This window comes from Ceratina calcarata, unplaced genomic scaffold (assembly GCF_001652005.2).
Source record: "Ceratina calcarata isolate Rehan_Ccalc_2016 unplaced genomic scaffold, ASM165200v1 scaffold1, whole genome shotgun sequence".
Lineage (NCBI taxonomy): Eukaryota > Metazoa > Arthropoda > Insecta > Hymenoptera > Apidae > Ceratina > Ceratina calcarata.
Genome location: NW_017130860.1, coordinates 167,545 through 186,289, shown reverse-complemented (window position 1 = coordinate 186,289; position 18,745 = coordinate 167,545). Strand labels below are relative to the sequence as shown.

Here is an 18,745-nt window from a genome sequence, read left to right as displayed (position 1 = left end):
TACATAGATACTGCACGGCACATGCAGTAGATACAATACTTACGTTGTACATACATATAACCGATACGCGTATACTAAAAAATGGACGCTCGTAGCATTGGCTGCAGTTTCTCTCTTTCTTTTTCTCGATAATCCCAGCTCGTTCGAGCGATAGAACGTGCACGATGAAATCAACGACCATAATCGTATTATGCGTTATTGTAATCGTGACGAGCCCTCGGTTGATCGATAGATGGATTTTAGGACTCGTGGTGCTTTCGACCGATATTTTTTGCAAGCGGTGGGGGCGGCATACAAGATTTACTTACCGAAGGGAACGCACCTCGCTGTTGCTTACTGATAATAATAATAATAGTAACTATGCGAGTAACTTTTAATTAGAGCGATTACATTAGATTCTAGCGTTAGTCGTTTGTCTTATAGCAGAAATAGAAATAGATAGTTGGAACATTTGTGCGTAACAAGTAACGACGTATTATCGATGGATCCTATCGCGAACGAATCGTAATTTAAGGATGTATTGGCTATACAGTCAATCCCAAAAGTTTATGCACTTTAGAAACACATTTTTTAAAAAGAAATCAGACGTCGGAAGAACATTGCTAATAATAAACAACAAAAAAAAATTTTCGATTTTGCCGAGATTTTTCCAAGGGATACCCCTTCAAATTCTTCGAAATTTTCGTTTTTTGCTAATAACTCCTAAACTGTTGGAAATACGAGAAAATTGCATAGAACCTTTCTTGTAGAGGACGACGAGATCTACAATTTCTGTATAAAAATTCTTCGCTAGTGTCAATAGTTTACGAGTTATTTGCGAAAAACTGTTTTTTCGTTTTTCGTCAATAACTCGTAAACTATTGACGACAGCGAAAAAGTTTTACATGGAAATTGTAGATCTTGTCGTCCTCTACAAGAAAGGTCCTATACAATTTTCCCGTAGATTCAACGGTTTAGGAGTTATTGAGGAAAAACGAAATTCTTTTCCAAAAGTTCGCTATTTCGACGCTGAGATGGTCGGATTTTGTCAACATCAATAAAATGCCAAATAATCATATGTAACTCATTAAATATCGAAATTAGAAGAAAAGTGCACTATTTTTAATCATAGGAAATGCGTTTTTCTAAGGCACATAAATTTTTGGGATTGACTGTATAGCCAATACATCCTTAAATAAGACTCGGCCGTGTACTGTGCTCGCTGGGACAACGCGAACACGAATGAGAAATAAGCACGAGATGGATAGCATGTCTCGTATGCGTTAAAACATATTAAAACTGAATCACCTCCTTCGCCAGATTAGATAGACTTAAGCGTAACGCGGTAATTATGGTACATCGCTTTCTATAACGTGAATCATGAAAAATGGTGATTTATCCGTCAGCCAGTTTTGCTCGTGTCGAACGTCATGAATCATAATCGACTACTTATGGTATGGTAGATGCTACTAACGATTAAGTGGCACTGTTCGAGAGCGAGTATGTCCTGTCTCTTCGGTTGACTAGATTTTATACAATCCGTAACTCTCTCATACCGTTACCGTGTTACGTATTATCATATCGCGTCGTAGACGGATTTACATAAGTACGCACCGCTTATTTACGCGAAACGTCGCATCTATTTTACTTCGAACCAGCTCGATTTTTTTAAAACCTCGAGGTTACGATACAGAGGAGCGACGCGATGTTTCCGAACAATTCGCGGTTCCGGTGAAATTTCATTCGATACAGGCATCGGCTTCGGAACTGGTATAAGGACTATAGGCCTATAGGCTATCGATAAAACGTACCGTACGCGCTACGCGGACATCGTATAACGTCGATGGACCGTAGCGAGTAACGAGCACCAACTAAAACTTGCGTAATCGTCGAACGTTGCGTTGCAGACGAAAGTATGTATGTATGCGTTATAAAAACTCGATCGAACTTCAGTTCTCGTTGGAATACCTTCGAGCGCGAATCGTCTAACAATGAAATATGCGGCCAAGGGTACGACACGCGAGCAACGACGATAATTACGTAGTTAATTATACGCGGCAACTAGAGGAGGCGAAGTCCTCTTCGAACTCCTCGTTGCTGTCCGAATGCCGAAAACTGATCGTACTTATGGCCTCTACGTCCTATGCCTATTCGTACGCCTACTATCTGTTGTAAGTACCGAACTCGTGTTCCGATCACACGAGACGTAGACGTACATAGACGCCAGGATACGATTATCCTGACGCGTAATATCTTTCACATTTTCGTACTCGACGTATTCACATTGGAACACGACGGCACGTGGCATGCGACCGATACGCTGCTGATCAAAAATCAATACGCTCGATCGTGCAGAAGCGTATTAAACAAAAGTAAATACCTACGTTGGAACTGTTGCAAATCGTGAATCGTAGGTATTGAAAAGAAAGCGTTTCGTCGGTGATACTATTCCTTGATGCGATCAACAGCAGTAACAGCAGCAGGTCCTAAATTTCATGCCACCTTCTTCTTACTCGTCTTCTTGCTGCGAGGAAGGGTAGCGAAGTTCGTTATCTGGAAAAGACAAGAAAAGACCACGTGCTCGAGTAGATTCAGGCAAATCCGTAGAAATGCGCATGACAAAGCTCGACTCTCTTTTGGATCGATCCAAATCGATCGCGCGTTAAGTTTCGTTCTATCTATCATAATTGCTTTATCGAATACGCAGAACATGAGAATATAAGCGAAGTTTCGATGGGAATTTAATTAAGATTGATCGATTCGGGCATTGCACGTTACGCGTACTGTTACGGTGCGTGCGAGCGCGGACCGTGAGCTTGTAAAAAGTCGACGAACATTTTTAGTCTATTTATTGTTAGTAGCGGAGGAGTAATCGTGGCAACGTAACGTGCGTTTAACCATTAGCGTTACGATGTTAATTGTCGAACAGCATGCGTGGTTAGGAGCAGACGTAAAAAGAGAAAATCAACGTTCGTTAAATGTTCGATTAGCGATTTCACCCAAACGCAATCAGTCGGAAAACGTAAAAACCATTTTTTCATACGACCCAAAATGACCGCGTATCGATCCATGTCTGTCCCTTCCGGATTTCCAGTGGATCAACTTTGATAAGTGTTTGGAGAACGAAGAGGATAAGGAGGCGATGACGATGACGCGGCGACCAACATTTCGTTCGCGATCGTTTGTTCGAGACAACCGGTTGGTCCAAAATCCCTCGTACGTGCTATACGCTGTATGTATCATATGTATGTGTATCGTATACAATATGCCAAGTCGTACCCTACGATAGACCGATAGACGATACGCGTCTTTATATTTTCTACCACCGAGGAAGAATTATTAAAGAGTAGCAGCCTAATGGGATTTTGTATCGCACGAAAAAGTATGAATTTTTTTACGTCCTCTAAAATATATTGTCATCGAAATAAAAAATAAAAAGCAAAACAGTCATCGGGGCTAAGCAATTGCCAGATACAAGAAAGGTCCTCTGTAATGTTCTTCTCCAAAAAGAACGAACACCGACTGTGTTTTGAGCCTCATTGGACATTATTTGCTGTCCCAACGATTACATGGCCACTGACACTCTTTAGTAGTATCTCCTCGGTGTTTCTACTAATTCGTGATTTCGATTCTACTATTCGGAGGTAGCGTCGCGTCGTTGTCGCGTGATAGTTTCTAAAAAATATCCGTTTCAAATCTTTCGCCAGATTTCGGAGACGGCGACGTTTCTCTTGTTTGCCCGCTTACAGTTCCGCCCGTCGTTGCATCGAGATTCGAAGACGAAGGCGAAACGCGTTCTTCGCGATCAATTTCGACATCGCCGTCGTTCTCTGTTTTCTGACTGTCGACAGTTTCGACTGGATATCCAGCGTTCGTTTCACCGTCGCGGTCGTCGCGTACAATCGTTTCGTTCGATGCGAGTACATAACGACTGCTCGAACTGCTCGAACGATCATCGTTCCCATTATTCGCTTCGTCGTCGTCGTCGTTTAGTACCGGAATCGAATCCGAATCTGACTCGGACACTTTTGTAGCGACCCACTCGGTTTCGCGCGTTTGCGACTCGGTATGACTCAATCCAGCCCTCTCGTCGTCGACGTCGCGCGATTTGTGAAAAGCACCGTGAAATATATTTTTTGGAATAGCGAAGAATCTCGGAATAGAGAAGCCTTCCTTCGTTCGCTGTCGTTTGGATTTGTCTCCTTGGTTCGTGCCGCGGGAAGTGGAACCGTTGGAACTAGTCCTCGGACGAGCGACAAACGTGTCTTTGGTGGTTGTCGCGTTCGAGAAAGATTTTAAGATACCGGTTTTGATTACTAGAGTAGCTTTGAACGCGTTCTGAGCATCGGCCTCGATCGAGTCGTCGTCTTCGCCGCTTTTGGCCCGCCGTTCGTCTCGCGCGAGGGGCACTTTCGGGGCCGGTTTTTTATTGTACTTGCCAGCTCGTCCGAATCTCTCGACCGCGGAATCATCGATTCTTCGCGAGGTGTTAGTGTCATCCGGGTTGAGGCACACGTCGTGCTCGCTACCTCTCGAAGTTTTCCGCGTGCTCACGATGTCGTCGACGGCCTTGCGGGTATCGCTCAAAAGTTGCTTCAATTCGTCGAACTTATCTTTGCAAAGTTCATCCGCTACCGTTACCGCCGCATCAGTAGCAGTCGTCGGCGTATGAACAGCTGCATCGGATATTTGTATATTTTTCTCATCGTCGAAGGTTTCATCGTTTACTATTACCGCCCGCTGCTGCGTCTGTGTTGCATCGCTACTCGATTCATTCTTTAACTCTGTGCTCGGAACCGTCTCGAGTGCCGGGCGAGATAAACAATCCGACGGGCTGTTATTATTACCGTTCGCGTTGGTTTGCTCTAACTGTGCTACTGATCGACTCGCGTTACTCATATCTTCCAGCGAATCGCGATTACCGGCGGTCAAATGTCCGCTACCGAATTTCGCGTAATCACCAATTTGATTATTTTGCGACAGCAAAAGCAAGATTTCAAGAGCCTGTTCCGGAGTAACGAGATTTAAAATGTTCGGTGTCGGAATCAGGGTCGGAATCGGGCAGGTGATTTGAGAGTGGGAAGGAGGATCGATGCCGATGTCGTTGGAATCCTCTCCCGAATCCTTGAAATATTAAAATAAAGTTGGCGAATAAAATGGAACCCCGATTGGGTAAACGCACGATAGACCGTTTGGTGGCTTCTATACGATATCCACGGTTCTCGGACACGCGATAGTAAATTAGACTAGGTATTTAGATTTAGGTATGCAACGTACCTCTGGCGTTTTCTTGGCGGTCGACCGTGGCTTGGCGCGCGTTCTTGCACCGACGCTGGACGTTCGAACCAACGAGTCTGCTTGAGACGTACGAGTGGACTGCAGCGCTTCCCCGCTGCTATATCCGCTGGATACGTCGTCCGAAGATCTTATATTACTGTAATGAATGTAATACCAGTTTCGAACGAGAACGAGGAAGCAACACCGACACGTTATAGACGAAGATAGAATACACACGTCAAGCTAGCCGTGGACTCCCTGGATTTTGCTTGTCTAACATCAACGTCCACCTCGGAGAAATACATCTCCACTCGGTTGTTGGTCGATTGAGTTCGACGAGGACTGTACCCTCTTCTTCCCGCGTGTTCCCTTCGACGAGGCTCCACTGTAAACCCAATCGCGTGTAAGTCGCCAAATCGTAGATCGAAAATCGTGAGACGTGAATCGTGCGAGGAACTATTTACGAGTCAAGTCCGAACCTTGGTTCGACGAATTCTACCGCGAGTCTACGTTACGATAAACGCGGAGGAAAAGAGGACGGAACGAGGAACGAACGGAACGAATAGTGGAAGAGTTCGGTGAAATCCAGGCAGAGCTAAGATCGGCCAACAACCTTCCATATCCGTCTCGTCGTGCATATGGGCCATGTTTCTATTCTCGTCCTCCTTTTCGCCGGTCAGGTCGCTCAGACTGTAGCTCTTCTTTAAATGCTGCACCAGGCCACCGCCTCCCTGTAAAAAACAAACAAAACGATTCTCCGTTCTTTCAACCTGCCGCGGCTCGCAGAGGGGTCGATGTCGGGGACGTGTGCGTGTGCCGCGTTTCTATCGAACGTCGGCGTTAGCGTGCACCGATCGTCGAGCAACTTAGAACACGATGTGCGGCTACGATGCGAGAAAAAAATACGAGAAAGAAAGAGAAATGAGAGGAGGGGTTGAGAGAGAGAGATAGAAAAAAAAAAGTTAACGAGCTCTTACCGATCGTCAGTGTACCAAGCAGCATTTTGCATTAATGCGTTATCTGCCGTGATCGAAGCGTGCGTACGTTGGAGGAGCCGTCTGTCGAGCGTGCTTAGTTATCTTCCAGTTTTCGATCTTTTCGGTCTCTTGCCCTTGTCGATCGAATTGCTTTTCGCCTTTCGGTCAGCGCATTCCTAAATCGCGTTCCTCCGCGATTATCATTTTACATTTTCTACGGCTACCACGGTTACCGCGGTGTCATTCAACGATTCGTCGGAGAGGATATAAATACGGACAGGGATTTGTAGGCGCGTATAAAATCGAATCGGAAGAACGAATCCATCCGATTCATGCGCGACGCGAAGGAACGCATGTTTGATGAGACGGAGAACAGACCAAGGCCGGAATAACGACTGTTCTCGATCGTATAGAATGTGGTGCATTTATTTATTTAAGACAGGAACAAAAATCCAGTATATAATAGCATTGTAGCGTAAAATCTTTGGGACATTGAAAACGAGTATAAAAGTCTTACTCTCTAGGCTGTAGGCGTACCTACGACTTTCTTAACAATCGCCACGATAAATCATGAACTCGCCCGATCTTCGATGTGAGCACGGCGTAATAACTTACTATTTACTAGTGAGTCTGCAAAACGCGCGTTCTCTTTATTATTCCGCCACTGATTTTCTTCAGTTTACATGTAATCATTCGTGGGACGAGCATATAAAGCGTTTCATGGATATCCTTTCTTTATTAAAAATAATGTCACAGTCTTAATTTCGAATGATCACGCGACAAAATCTCTTCTCGCTTCTTAGAAGAGGTCAGTCGTAAGGCACCGATTTTTCGCATTTATTTTATTATTTATTGTCGTTAGTCGCGATTAATCGCGCGAGGTATAGCGCGGCTACATGTATCGTATGCTTAATTCTAATCGATATATCAAAAAGTATACAAATGGTATCTAAATTCCGTCGAACGGACACACCGTAATATTTTTTTTTACTTTTTTTTTATATTCCAACCCTAGACGCTAATTGAGGCTTTCGCGATTGAGATTCAATGCTACGAAACTCTCTGTATCGGATCCGTACAAGGCACATGTATTACGTATAGAAATAACTAAAAGAGCAATAAATTTCACGCACGAGTAATACGAAAAAAATTTGCGCAATGCTTGGCAATTGCTTTCATCTCCGTATTTCGCATCTTTCTCCTCGTCATCGTCACGGTTAAAATAGATCAAACTTGAAATTCTTTCGACGATCGATACGGTAGAGAAAATGGATATCGATCCATCGGATGATCCTATTTTTTTAACGCATAGGTACGATCTATGATCACAGGTACTATCCATTCTCCTCGTCGAGGATAGTAATCGCGCATAGGTAGATGTATAAGCGTAACGCGACACGTTCATGCTAACCAGTAACTTTTATTCCGTTCAATGGTGACGGCGCTCGTTTCTTAAATCTCGAAATCGGTGTCTCTGTTCTTAGATAGTTCAAAATTAGTATTGGACCGGTTGGATATCGAGATCGTCGTCGCTGTATCTGTGGACGTTGTTGCGCGTGTGGGATCTGAGCCGTCTCCACCGACCCCGCTGTTGCTGATTACGAAATTCGCTTCGCTTTTTGCCCTTACTCGGCGTACGCGGCACTTTGAACACGTGATGTTGCTGATGTTGTTGTTCTTCTTCTTGCTGTTGGTGCTGTTGTCGCTGCCGAACCGGTTTCGCTTCGAAGAACTCGTCGTCGCCGTCATCGCTCGTGTTGTTCGGATCCGCGTCCACATCCGCGTTGTCAAGCATGCTGGGCACCGCTTCGACAGGGATGAATTCCTCGGAACTAGTGCTCGGATAAAGGTGGTCTCGAATCAGGTCGTTTATCAGATCCGTCTCGTCCTTGGTCGGTCTCGGTGTCGGAGGTCTGACCGGCCTAGAAACCGGCGAGGCCGATTGGTTGCTTGATGGTAGTTCCGTCGACACCATTTGATCTGTTTTCAGCAATTGCTGATCCCGCGTTCCATGATTCGATTCGATTCATTTTCGTTACGCGTGCGTGCCGGGTGAAGGTCGTGGGTGGATACGTTCCGCGTCACAGGTCCGGAACACGCGACACGGTGGACACGTGGTAGAACGCGATACGAATATATATGAACGCGTGTACACATATTTTTGTCCCCCGGACAAGCGACCGAGTAATTGTTATCGAATGGACGGCGATGATCGACAGTGGTTAGAAGATGTCGTGTAGCCATGAGCCGGTGATCGATGTCGGTGTTTGTATATTAGAGGCGGTAACCGCGTGCAGGATAGGCGTGCAGGGCAACGTAAACATAAAATCAAGATAAAGATATTAAACGATTAGCGAGGGTGAAAAAGAAGCTCCTGGAAGCGAGTCAATGTTTTGATCGTTCGCCGCTCGACTAATAATGGATATCGTAATTAGGAATCGGGAAGAGAGTTCGCGAACGAAGACTTACCTTGATAGCGGTTTGCATAAGGACCGTGGTAGCATAGTTGACACCCTTCGAGCCGAGGTGTAACACCGCCGTGTAGCCCTGCTCTGTTGCGCGGGCCAGAGCATCGTCGATCTCGGCCTCGCGTCGAATTAGAGCCGGATGAACGAATCGTCGGTAAAGAATACTCGAGCCCTTGGTAGCTGGACTCAGAAGCCAGATCACGAGGATAGTCTTGATCTCGTAGTAAAATGGAAACCTGAATTAGAGAACGAACGGATGATGAAGAGTTTGCGCGTACGCGAAACCACCCGACCTCCAACAACTTAGAAATTCATCGATGATGCGGTACAACAATTTTTGTATTTTCTTCTTCTCATGCGATTTTCGACCATGCGATTTTCGACCATACGAGAGCGAAGAGTAGAAAATAGTAGGGGAAAGAGGAAGACAATGGAAAAGAAAGGAAAGGAAGGCGCGAGAGTCATTATTTCTGTTCAGAAATATGTATACGACGCAAGAATGTTCCATTTTGGTTGTAACCCGAGTATGAAGCATCGAGGGAGCGACCTGTCGCGGTGGGATGAAACACCAGAAACGGAAACGGAGAAGGAGAACGGGGCGAAAGATGCCGGGCGGGAGAATCTCTACAAGTGCGTGTAAGCCAATATCCATCTCGGCCGAAATTAGACTTTCGGAATTCCCGGTGGCGAGTCTCGAACCATGTGGTTCACCTCAGTTTATTAGCCCCGTCTTGTTCGAATTTTACACCATTCCGGCAATATGTAGACTGTAAATCGTCGAGTCGACGACACCCAACGGCGATCCAAACGCTATCGAACATCGAACTCTCTCCAATTTCTCCCATACTACATATTAAATACCGCGTGTCTCTGTCGTAATCGTTCGTACTTGAAAGTGTTATAATTCTTAAGAACGAACATGTCATGCGTTGCTCACCAAAAGCTAAAGAAGACATCGGTGAAAGTTTCTGCGCACGTGAATAACGCAAACACGATCCAATACATCATCCATTTTACCTGGAAACAAAACAGGATCGTTAGGAAGAAAACGAATAGATGGTATATTTGGTCTCGGAACGAACTTTGACCGATGCACGTACGCCAATCTATGTATGCAATGAAATACCAACTAATTAAGAGACAAGCACGTATTTGTGTAGTACACATTATTCGTTTCCGAGACTCTTGGGACGCCGACAAGCGTATAATTTGTAACACTGCGTACGCGTGCAAGTGTAAAGCGATCGATCGCGCGACAAAGTTATTTTTTGAAAAACAATAGCGCGATTTTCACTTTGCCATTAAACTAGGCGAGTTCAAAGTTCAAAATTCGGACTGTTTGGAGTTTATGGGATCTATAGATTGTAGATTGTAGACTCTAGGCGATGATGACGCGTAGGTTTTCTCAAGATTAATTTTGGAAATACAAGGGTCATCGCGATTCGGTCGTACTATCTAAGAAATTCGAATTTTCCTCGAAATCGTCTCTTGAGCTCCACGTTTCCCGAAGCACGTCTTTATGCGTATATGTCAGTTCGAAACCAGGCTGTCAAAAATGTTTGTAGTTCTCTACGCGGTACTTACGTATTCTTTTACATTCTTGGTCCTTACTGCTTTGTACGAAGCATACGCCGGGTACAAATTGCCGAATACCAATCTGAAAAGCGGATACAGTAGAACGTAAGTGAACGATCGGGGCAGTATGATTACTAGGAGCGCGGATATTATTCGCAAGTAGCCCAGGCTCATTTTCTTTGGTAATCGATCCGCGATAAATCGTACGACACCGAGGAAGCTCGTCGTCAAAATTCGAGAGACGTCCGATTTATGGACCATCCAGAGAAACGAATTTGCATCGAGATTATCCGCTCGAGAATCGTTTCCTTTTGCTTCCATTCCAAAGATAGGACTTTTCTCTCTCTTTCTCTTTCTCTCCGTTCCCCGTTATTTCGCTTGATCCGATCGAACTGAAAAACCGGAAGTCGTTTGAAACTCGCATCGATCTTCCACCTCTGTACTCACTCTCTCTCTCTCTCTCTCTCTCTCTCATCTCACTTCCTACCCTTCCTTCCTCGCTTCCCAAATCGTGAAATTCATTTTCCGCGCAAGCAAACAAGAAGCTTGCGCGGAAGTCTGGAAGAGAAATTGTCCGATTTGGTAAACGGTTTGTATTGATCGAAAGCAAGAAGGAGAAAAGGAAATAGAAGAGAGGTACAGATACAAAAACGATATTCCAACTCGTACTCTTTTCGTATACACACACGGTCCGTACAAGCGCGACGTCTTTATCTGTGTACGAAGTATCGTGTTAATAGGGCGTCCACGAGCATCGTGGTTCCTTCACGAACAATGGTGGTCCCACCGTCGTTGCAAGAATAACGTTTGATGATAAACGTAACTTGCTACAATCGTTACTATGCCCGTTAATTTTTAGCAACTAAGTAAACGCGCACGTGACACAAAGCGCGCAAAGAATAGCTCCGTGTCGTTGTTCTTCATCGACTGCTCTTCACTCTCCACTCCTTTGTACAGCACTCTGCACTTGTTGCATCCAAAGTGTTCCCGAGCCTCCAGCGCGACCCGTTCTCGAATCTACACCGTCCGAAATCCGAATCGACCTCTACTACGACGACATTGGATCGTCGATGACGGTACGCTCGATCAGGAATGAGACTCGTGTTCTCGGTAGACACAACTGCTCGTAACTCGTCGTTGCACTCGCGGGTGCCTCCACTTAGACGACTAAATGCGTAATCGCGTACTGGCAACAACTGGGATCCAAGTCCGAGCGTCCAAGCGTCGAATCGTCGACCTCGCAGCAGGCTGCGCTGCTGCACGGTTTCCTACCGCCTCGTATACGCACTCTATTTCGGCACCTTAAGCCGCTGTCGGGCTCTCTCGTGAAATAGCCGATGATCCGTTCCTTTTGACGATTCTTCGAAACGTTGTCTAGCCACCGACGCGATTTCGTTTGCTCGTTGTGAGTCGAAAAGAACGGAAACGATAGACGCTCGAGTCCATGATCCATGAACAACGCGACGATCCTTTGTCCTCTAAATGATTCGATTGCGAAATGGTAACGGGAGAAGACGAGAGCTCAGGATCCGTAACTATGCACAGAGCTATGAATCGGCTAGACTCTTTACTATTGCTGCTAGGAACGTGCTTCTTCGCGAGGAAGAATCACGCGAAACTGTGGTCGATCGCGGTTCGTATGGTAATTCGATGATCATCGCCAATGTCGGGACTCGATTGCGTAATAGGACATCCTTTGTGCGCAATTCGTGAGTATAACGTATGGCGCATAGTGCACGCGTTCAACTATGATTACCGTGTTAACGAGCGGTCGTATTGTTCCTCCTTCGTGCTCTCTCTTGGTTCGCGTGATCCGAATTTTTGGAACAAGGAGGAAGATCGCCTCTCGAGTCAAACACATACATTTATCTATGAATGCAAGTGTTCGAATTCCTTTTAAACGCCTTTTACGCATTGTACTTCAACTCACAAACGTCAGCGTTATCGGACGCTTTGTTCGTATTTGTAAGACAGATAATCGTTTGTTAAAAAGGGGATAGGAAATCTAAAAATGAAACAAGCTCTTTTGTACGTCGCTTCATCGATTTATTGCTTTTCCCTTGCCACCTTCTTGCCACTTAAGTTTCTTCGAACGCATCTTGCCAATTAAGCGTAATATCATCAATTTGCCACCATTTACAATATTTGTTCATACAATGTTTCAAATAATCTCAAATCGAAATACGTGAATTCTTCAATCCGGAATGAATCAGTCGATGAGAGATTAACGATTAATAATCATTGAAAATGTACGAGTCGCTCGTCCGCTCTTCGCTACCAGTCGGTGAATGACCGAACCGGAATCATTCCATTCATACATCCAAATATAAATCAATGTTCCGAACAACGATATCTATGACTATGCGCAATGTTGTTGATCGGAATCGCGTAAGAAACAAAGTACTCTGCTTATGTAAGTATGTACTTCCGTATTTAAACAGCGAATGTGTATTTTGCTTGCATAAGTAGGTACTCATTTTCATCGATACATTTTGTCTACGTAGCGTAATCGCATGATAGAATAAAGTTGTTTATCATCATCGTGATCAAATGTCGTGTTGTTTCGTATCCGTATTTTCTATTCTTATGATCGATCTTATGATTCGATTCAGGGAGACAACGATGACCGCCGACAAGTGATTGCTCGATAAGGCGAGATAAGAAAAGCTGTATTCGTGAAAGGATTTCAGCCCGTCCTCGTTACAAGTTTCGAGGGACGGGGTAAGAATACCACCGAGGCGACGTTCACGATGGTTACCCATTTAAAAACGGGTAAATGAGCGTTGCAGGAATATCGACGAACCTCCGTGAGAGGAACAGATAACGCACGTGCCGGACCTTTCGGGGCCAAAGGGCAGGTCATAACGAAATTTTCGAGATTCGAGATGGAGAGATTCGCACGACTCTCGGTAGAGAGTCCGATCGACGCTTATCGAAGCTTATCGCCGGATCTGATTTTCGATCGATCAAACCGAAACTGGTTTTGGTTCTAATTCTTCGTATCGCCTTTCATCTAACGCATACACACAAACCCACGTTCACTGTGCCTATACACACTTTCGGTTCTGTCCGATTTTGTAGTTATCGCGTCGAAGTCGTATAACCGCAAGAAGTCCAGGATAATCGTTTGAAGACGCGTAGAGCCCGTTGATTGATCGATCGAGGAATCTTGCAATCTTCTCCGACGCCTAGGTGCGATCGTAGCTCGAATCGTAGGCGATGACAACGTAGGAAAAAATGAAAGACTCGTGAAAAAGGACTATAATTTGTGATTCGACCGATCGATCACAGACACGAACGACATGTGAGATTCGAATATCGTGAATCGCAGCTTCTTTTCGAATGTCGGTGTACGCACGTCTCGACGTTACGAGCTGCGACTGGAAGCTGGTCGCTTCTGCGTTTCGACTTATATTTAAACTTTAAGCAACGGCGCGGGGAGAAGTGGTCGCCGAGTGCAACTACCTACGTATTTGCTATGCGACAAAGAGAGGAAGACGCGTCCCGCGTATATCTATAGCCGCACGAATATTCCATATTCATGTTCGTATTCAGAAAAAACAACGACGCGAACGACACGATTTCTGAAGAAAATACTGGAGGCATCTAAAGATAACGAAGATAGAATTAGGATGTCGTTGTTGCGCGTATACCACCCACCAGCATAACCACCCTCCTGTTGCCAACCAGACATCGATCCAACGACCGACCGCGTTCTTTCGTTTACAGAGAAACCCTCTTTCTGACTATACTCGTTTTCTTTCAGCTGTGCATCCTGAATCTCCTACTTTCAAACAGACAGACAGACAAGCAAGCATGCGGGCAGACAAGCCTTCAAACGACACGGAATAGAAGTATCGAAGGTATAATTAAGTATCCTGGCACGCTTCTAACTCGTTTCGAAATATAATTTTATCAACGATCGCCGATATTTTTGTCTCGTGGAAAAAATTGATGAAAATGAGGACAGAACAAACTATTCTATCGGCTCGGAACATCATCGTGGAAAAAATTGATGAAAATGAGGACAGAACAAACTATTCTATCGGCTCGGAACAGCTGATGTACAATTGAACGAAATGTAATTGTTGAATGAGATAAACGTGTCGATTTATTCGTCTTTCTACTCGCGATAAGATTGTGTTTTCACGTATAATATGGACATAGTATATTACGAATGTCTAGCGTATAATAGCGTACAGCGGTAGATATGCTCGACCAGCTGATCGGAAACATTGCGCAAATGAGGAAAGGTCGCAGAGAAAACAGTGCCGAATCAGATTTGACGTTCTCCACGATTCTTTGTCGCCGATGACTAATCACAAACGAGTGCGCTTTGTCCTCGTTCGAACGCGTCTGGCTATCTTTGAACGTACGACCATACGTATACGTATAGGTGTATGCCATCTATAGAAAACGAGTACGAAGAACAAAGATCGAGAGCAACGGTAGCAATCCAGAGCGTGGAACGTATCCAACGTGCACGAGTTCTATTTTGGCGAATACGAACAACGTATACATGCATAAGATTCGCATCTAGTACCGTCGTCAACTCGGATAGACGGTAAATTTTGAACGATGCGACGATTGCATTGAAATTATGCACTTTCACTGAAATTCAACGTACGATTCTTTCTTTCTCTGGAATCCCGTTCAGTCCCGCGAACGTCCGTGACACTTCGTCAGGCGATATTTTTTCTTCAAAACAGGATTAAAAGCAGATCAAGTTGATCAGCAATCACAAATCGCTACGCTACGCGTTCTCATTAAATTAAATTCGTATTCGTACGTGACACGTACATAAGTCCATATTCGTCGATCGCCGATACCCAGTATGGAAATGCTCGGTCACGATGATCTCTTCTTACCTTTGCGGATTAAGGTCTTCGAAACGTCTCGATGTATCAGGTTGGATCGGCTTTGCCGATGTATCGAAGTTGTGATCGCACTTTGTTGGCCAACAATTTTCATAGGCGATCGCGACCGGTTAGTCCTCGCAATTTGGAAAAAGCGGCGATCTTTTTCCGGACTGCTCCGGATCTTGCTACGACAACGCGATGACATAATTTCTTTGCGTCGAAACGCGTTCACGTATGCTCGCGTCAATTTTCACTGGGAACACTGCACCTCCGATCAGATTCGTATTACGCCACGACCGTGTCGAGCAGCAGCTGCAGCAGTCGTCGTCGACGCTCGTTGCTTTTTGCATTCGAAAGATCAACCCACGTTTTTTATACGGTTTCGTAGTCCTCTCGATCACAGTCCATGGACAACCGAATTGTCAACAGCAGCAGGAGAGAGCAGGAAAGAGAGAGAGAGAGAGAACGAGAGAGAGAGAGAGAGAAAAGTTCGCGTATACGTACGATGTTAAATAAATAGAATAAATAAAATCGAAGAAAACTTTGGTCGGCCTGGGCTTTGACAACGACGCGACGAATGGCGAGAGAATCCAACAGCAACCGAGCGAGCAAGCGACTGTTCGTTGGTGCTGCGATTCCTCGACGTTATCAATTAACGAGAATTTCAATACTCACATGACGAGTCGCGAGACGATCGAAGATATCATATTAACTGTTCCGAGTAATAAACGGAGCGCGCGCGATCGGAAGAAACGAACGATTAATGCGGACGGCCGATTCTACTACCGCTGTTCATAGATCGACCATGTTGGACTGGCAGGCAGCTGGTTGCTGCTGCGCCCTGCGCCTGTGAGTTCACGTCGTGTTTTCGTCACGTGACGAACAGGGCTGTGCTAATGTCGGGAACCGGGTGTCTTCAGTATTTGTTCCAGGGATTTTTCGTTTCATCGACGAGAAAGACAAAAGTTGACACAAATTTTGTATTCTTAAATTCGAGTAGACCAATTTCAAAAGACAACGTACGAAGATCCGGTAACCAACATCCAATTAGTCCGTACGCGATTTTATGAATAGGTCTGGTTAGAGAGCGAGATGAAGCCGCAAATTCAACAAGGCGGTCTAGACAGGAATACTCTTGCGTATGCGCAAGCATGCAGGTAAACCATCCCGACCGCCACATTGAATTCCTCTCCATTTGAATTCGCTAAGGAATACAGACGTCCACGTCAGACAGTCAGGCAGCGATGCAAGAGATAGAATGTTGAACAACGTCGAACCTGCGGACACGCTACGCCGTGTCGCATGGTATCGCAGGCCGTGTCACAATGTTTCGCATTCCGATCGTCCTGAACGAATTTGGAACAGACAACAGAAAAGAAAAGAGAAACAAGGAAGGAATTGAAGTATGAAATAACAATGAAAGAGGAAAGAAACGGGAATATGAAAGAAGAAAGAGAAACGAAGGAAGCAGAAATCATGAGAGAGGAAGAGAAGTAGCGGGTGTATAAGCAGAAGAGAGATATCAGCATCAGCGTTGCGGTGCGGTGGCGCGGTTGCCTCGAGTCTCGAGGGACACCAGGGTGGGGTTGATGGGGGCCGTCGCGGCGAAGGAGGGAAACGGGGGGACTACCGCGGGACGGAGTCGTGCCTCCCTGCCGTCTGGCCGCAGTGCGCGCTACGCGATATCCGCGATGTCAGTTGGTCGGTTTTGTGTTCGTTAGTCTCACGTTCGTTCCGAATTTAAGTGTTTGTTTTATATCGCGTTGTCACCGTGTTACCTTCGGTCGAACGGTGTGTGCTCGACACGCTGTGTGCTCGAGGCGTGCAACGAAAAGTTTAAAGTGTCTCTCGGTCTGCTGTCTTCGACGAATCCAGAATGACCGAAAATCCTAACCGCGCAGTTACTACTTTCTGTTTAACGATGACGACCGCGCATTTGGCGCGGACTGGCCGGTGTGCAACGTAGGAAAAGAAGAAAGCGAAACGTATCGTGGACTTTTCGATGCTTCGTTTCCAAACGTACGTACGTACGTAGGGAGGAAGGAAGGAATGGCAGGTGCTGCTACTGTTATTGTTGCTGTTGCTGCCATTATCGTTATCATCGATGCTGTCGTTACTGCTGCTGTTTCTGTTGCATCCCGATCGCTTAAAGGTAAGATACGCGAGAAACGAGAAACGATAAATGAAGGTGAACGAAAAAGATCGTGCGCACCTCATGGCACTGTTGTTGTTTGTTAGTCCGTCGTGATCACGAGGCGAAGCAGAGGTCAGATAGCGACCGTGTGCTTTTGTGTTTTATGGAAAATAACAAAGTGATGATCAGTGTTTCATTATTCTCTTCCACGGTTTAGTGCAACACGGAAGATTTTCTTTTTTGGGGGAGAAGCACGCTCAACGGAGGATCCAAACAGAGGAAAAGAGAACGGAGTAGCCCACGGGGGCGAGAGAAGAAGGCGAATATCGTGATACGTTCATAAAAATAGTGATCGAGAAAAAGGCAGTGAAGACGAAGAAGAGCAAGTGAGGTGAACGCGTAGAATAGAGCGAGGAAGAGTGATCGAGAGACTCGGTTGGCGGAATCGAATTCGCGGATTCGACACACCGCGGTTGTTGATTCGTAATATGGCGTATAAGTTTCGCGAAGAGATCGTAGGAAAGAGATTTCTCTCGGTGAGTGGTTTCGGCAAGTTAAAGTCTAATAAAATCAGTGAGTGGGGTTGGCGTGCAGGTGTGATTCGTGCTGCCAGTCACCGAGATAACAGCTGTCACGATCTTCAGGTGAGTACCAAATGCACTTTCGTACCTACGTATAATCGTCTCCTTAAAACTCGACGTTTGCTCTATATATACACATAAATACGAATAGCGTACATATTTCACACATATAAAACAGAAGTATGAGAATATGATTTGGATGCGATCGACATCGGCAACTGCATCGATTCGTTCATTCACGCGCGTACATCGCGTCGTCATCCGTTATTGCCGAGAGAGAAGCTGTATTCGTTGATCTTTGATCACTTTCACCCGGATCGTTACGACCCAGATGCTCGTGTTTCTATGTATAGCGGTATAACTGTACGTATAACGTAAACGCGTTTCTATTTCTAATTCTATAACGGTATGTACTGTACAATAAAGCCGCGTGGATTGAGCCGATGACGGCTAGGCGATGCACCGGTCTGAAAAAAATTCTATCATCTAACTAAACTCTAAGCGCGTGGTCCATATCGTACAGCCGCTAGTCGTTGTTAAGGATGTATTGGCTATACAATCAATCCCAAAAGTTTATGCACTTTAGCAACGCATTTTTTAAAAAGAAATCAGACGTCGGAAGAACATTGCTAATAATAAACAACAAAAAAAAAATTTTCGATTTTTCCGAGATTTTTCCAAGGGGATACCCCTTCAATTTCATCCAAATTTTCGTTTTTGGCCAATAACTCCCAAACCGTTGAATCTACGGGAAAATGGTATAGGACCTTTCTTGTAGAGGACGACGAGATCTACAATTTCCATGTAAAAATTTTTCGCTAACGTCAATAGTTTACGAGTTATTGACGAAAAACGAAAAAACAGTTTTTCGCAAATTACTCGTAAACTATTGGCG

General features: G+C 45.1%; 2 protein-coding genes across 11 annotated transcripts in view; one reads left to right on the top strand and one right to left on the bottom strand.

Annotated features, from left to right (window-relative positions):
• Positions 1 to 1,105: 1,105 nt before the first annotated feature.
• LOC108628026 (uncharacterized) lies at positions 1,106 to 16,064 on the bottom strand. 6 transcript variants are annotated; one of them, XM_018030027.2, is made up of 9 exons: positions 15,811 to 16,064; positions 10,286 to 10,358; positions 9,639 to 9,718; positions 8,703 to 8,937; positions 5,870 to 5,987; positions 5,494 to 5,641; positions 5,257 to 5,413; positions 3,010 to 5,103; positions 1,106 to 2,532 (listed from the first exon to the last, which is right to left on the bottom strand). In XM_018030027.2, exons 1-8 carry the CDS (start codon positions 15,840 to 15,842, stop codon positions 3,655 to 3,657), a joined length of 2,292 nt encoding a protein of 763 aa, XP_017885516.1. In that variant the 5' UTR covers positions 15,843 to 16,064; the 3' UTR covers positions 1,106 to 2,532; positions 3,010 to 3,654. The 6 variants fall into 6 exon arrangements, with proteins under 6 accessions (XP_017885516.1, XP_026668181.1, XP_017885439.1 ...); XM_026812380.1 differs by lacking the exon at positions 15,811 to 16,064 and adding an exon at positions 15,145 to 15,617; XM_018029950.2 differs by lacking the exon at positions 15,811 to 16,064 and adding an exon at positions 10,963 to 11,963 and having other exon boundaries at positions 10,286 to 10,668.
• Positions 16,065 to 16,795: 731 nt separating this feature from the next.
• The window catches only part of Kdm3 (Lysine demethylase 3), a 77,493-nt gene continuing 75,543 nt past the window's right edge, over positions 16,796 to 18,745 (top strand). For 4 of the 5 annotated variants that reach the window (XM_026812080.1, XM_026811999.1, XM_026812035.1 and 1 more), the window contains exon 1: positions 16,796 to 17,913. In XM_026812080.1, coding sequence (XP_026667881.1) covers positions 17,758 to 17,913 — 156 coding nt within the window. In that variant the 5' untranslated portion in view covers positions 16,796 to 17,757. The remainder of the gene's footprint in view (positions 17,914 to 18,745) is intronic. The other variant, XM_026811951.1, reaches the window with a different exon arrangement.

Excerpts from the sequence above, each read along its gene's own strand:
- LOC108628026 (XM_026812260.1), bottom strand. The coding sequence starts at position 10,597 with ATGGAAGCAAAAGGAAACGATTCTCGAGCGGATAATCTCGATGCAAAT. Across the intron at positions 8,938-9,638 it reads GATGTCTTCTTTAGCTTTTG|GTTTCCATTTTACTACGAGA; the intron begins GTGAGCAACGCA and ends TCTCTAATTCAG. Across the intron at positions 5,104-5,256 it reads CCGCCAAGAAAACGCCAGAG|GATTCGGGAGAGGATTCCAA; the intron begins GTACGTTGCATA and ends TAATATTTCAAG.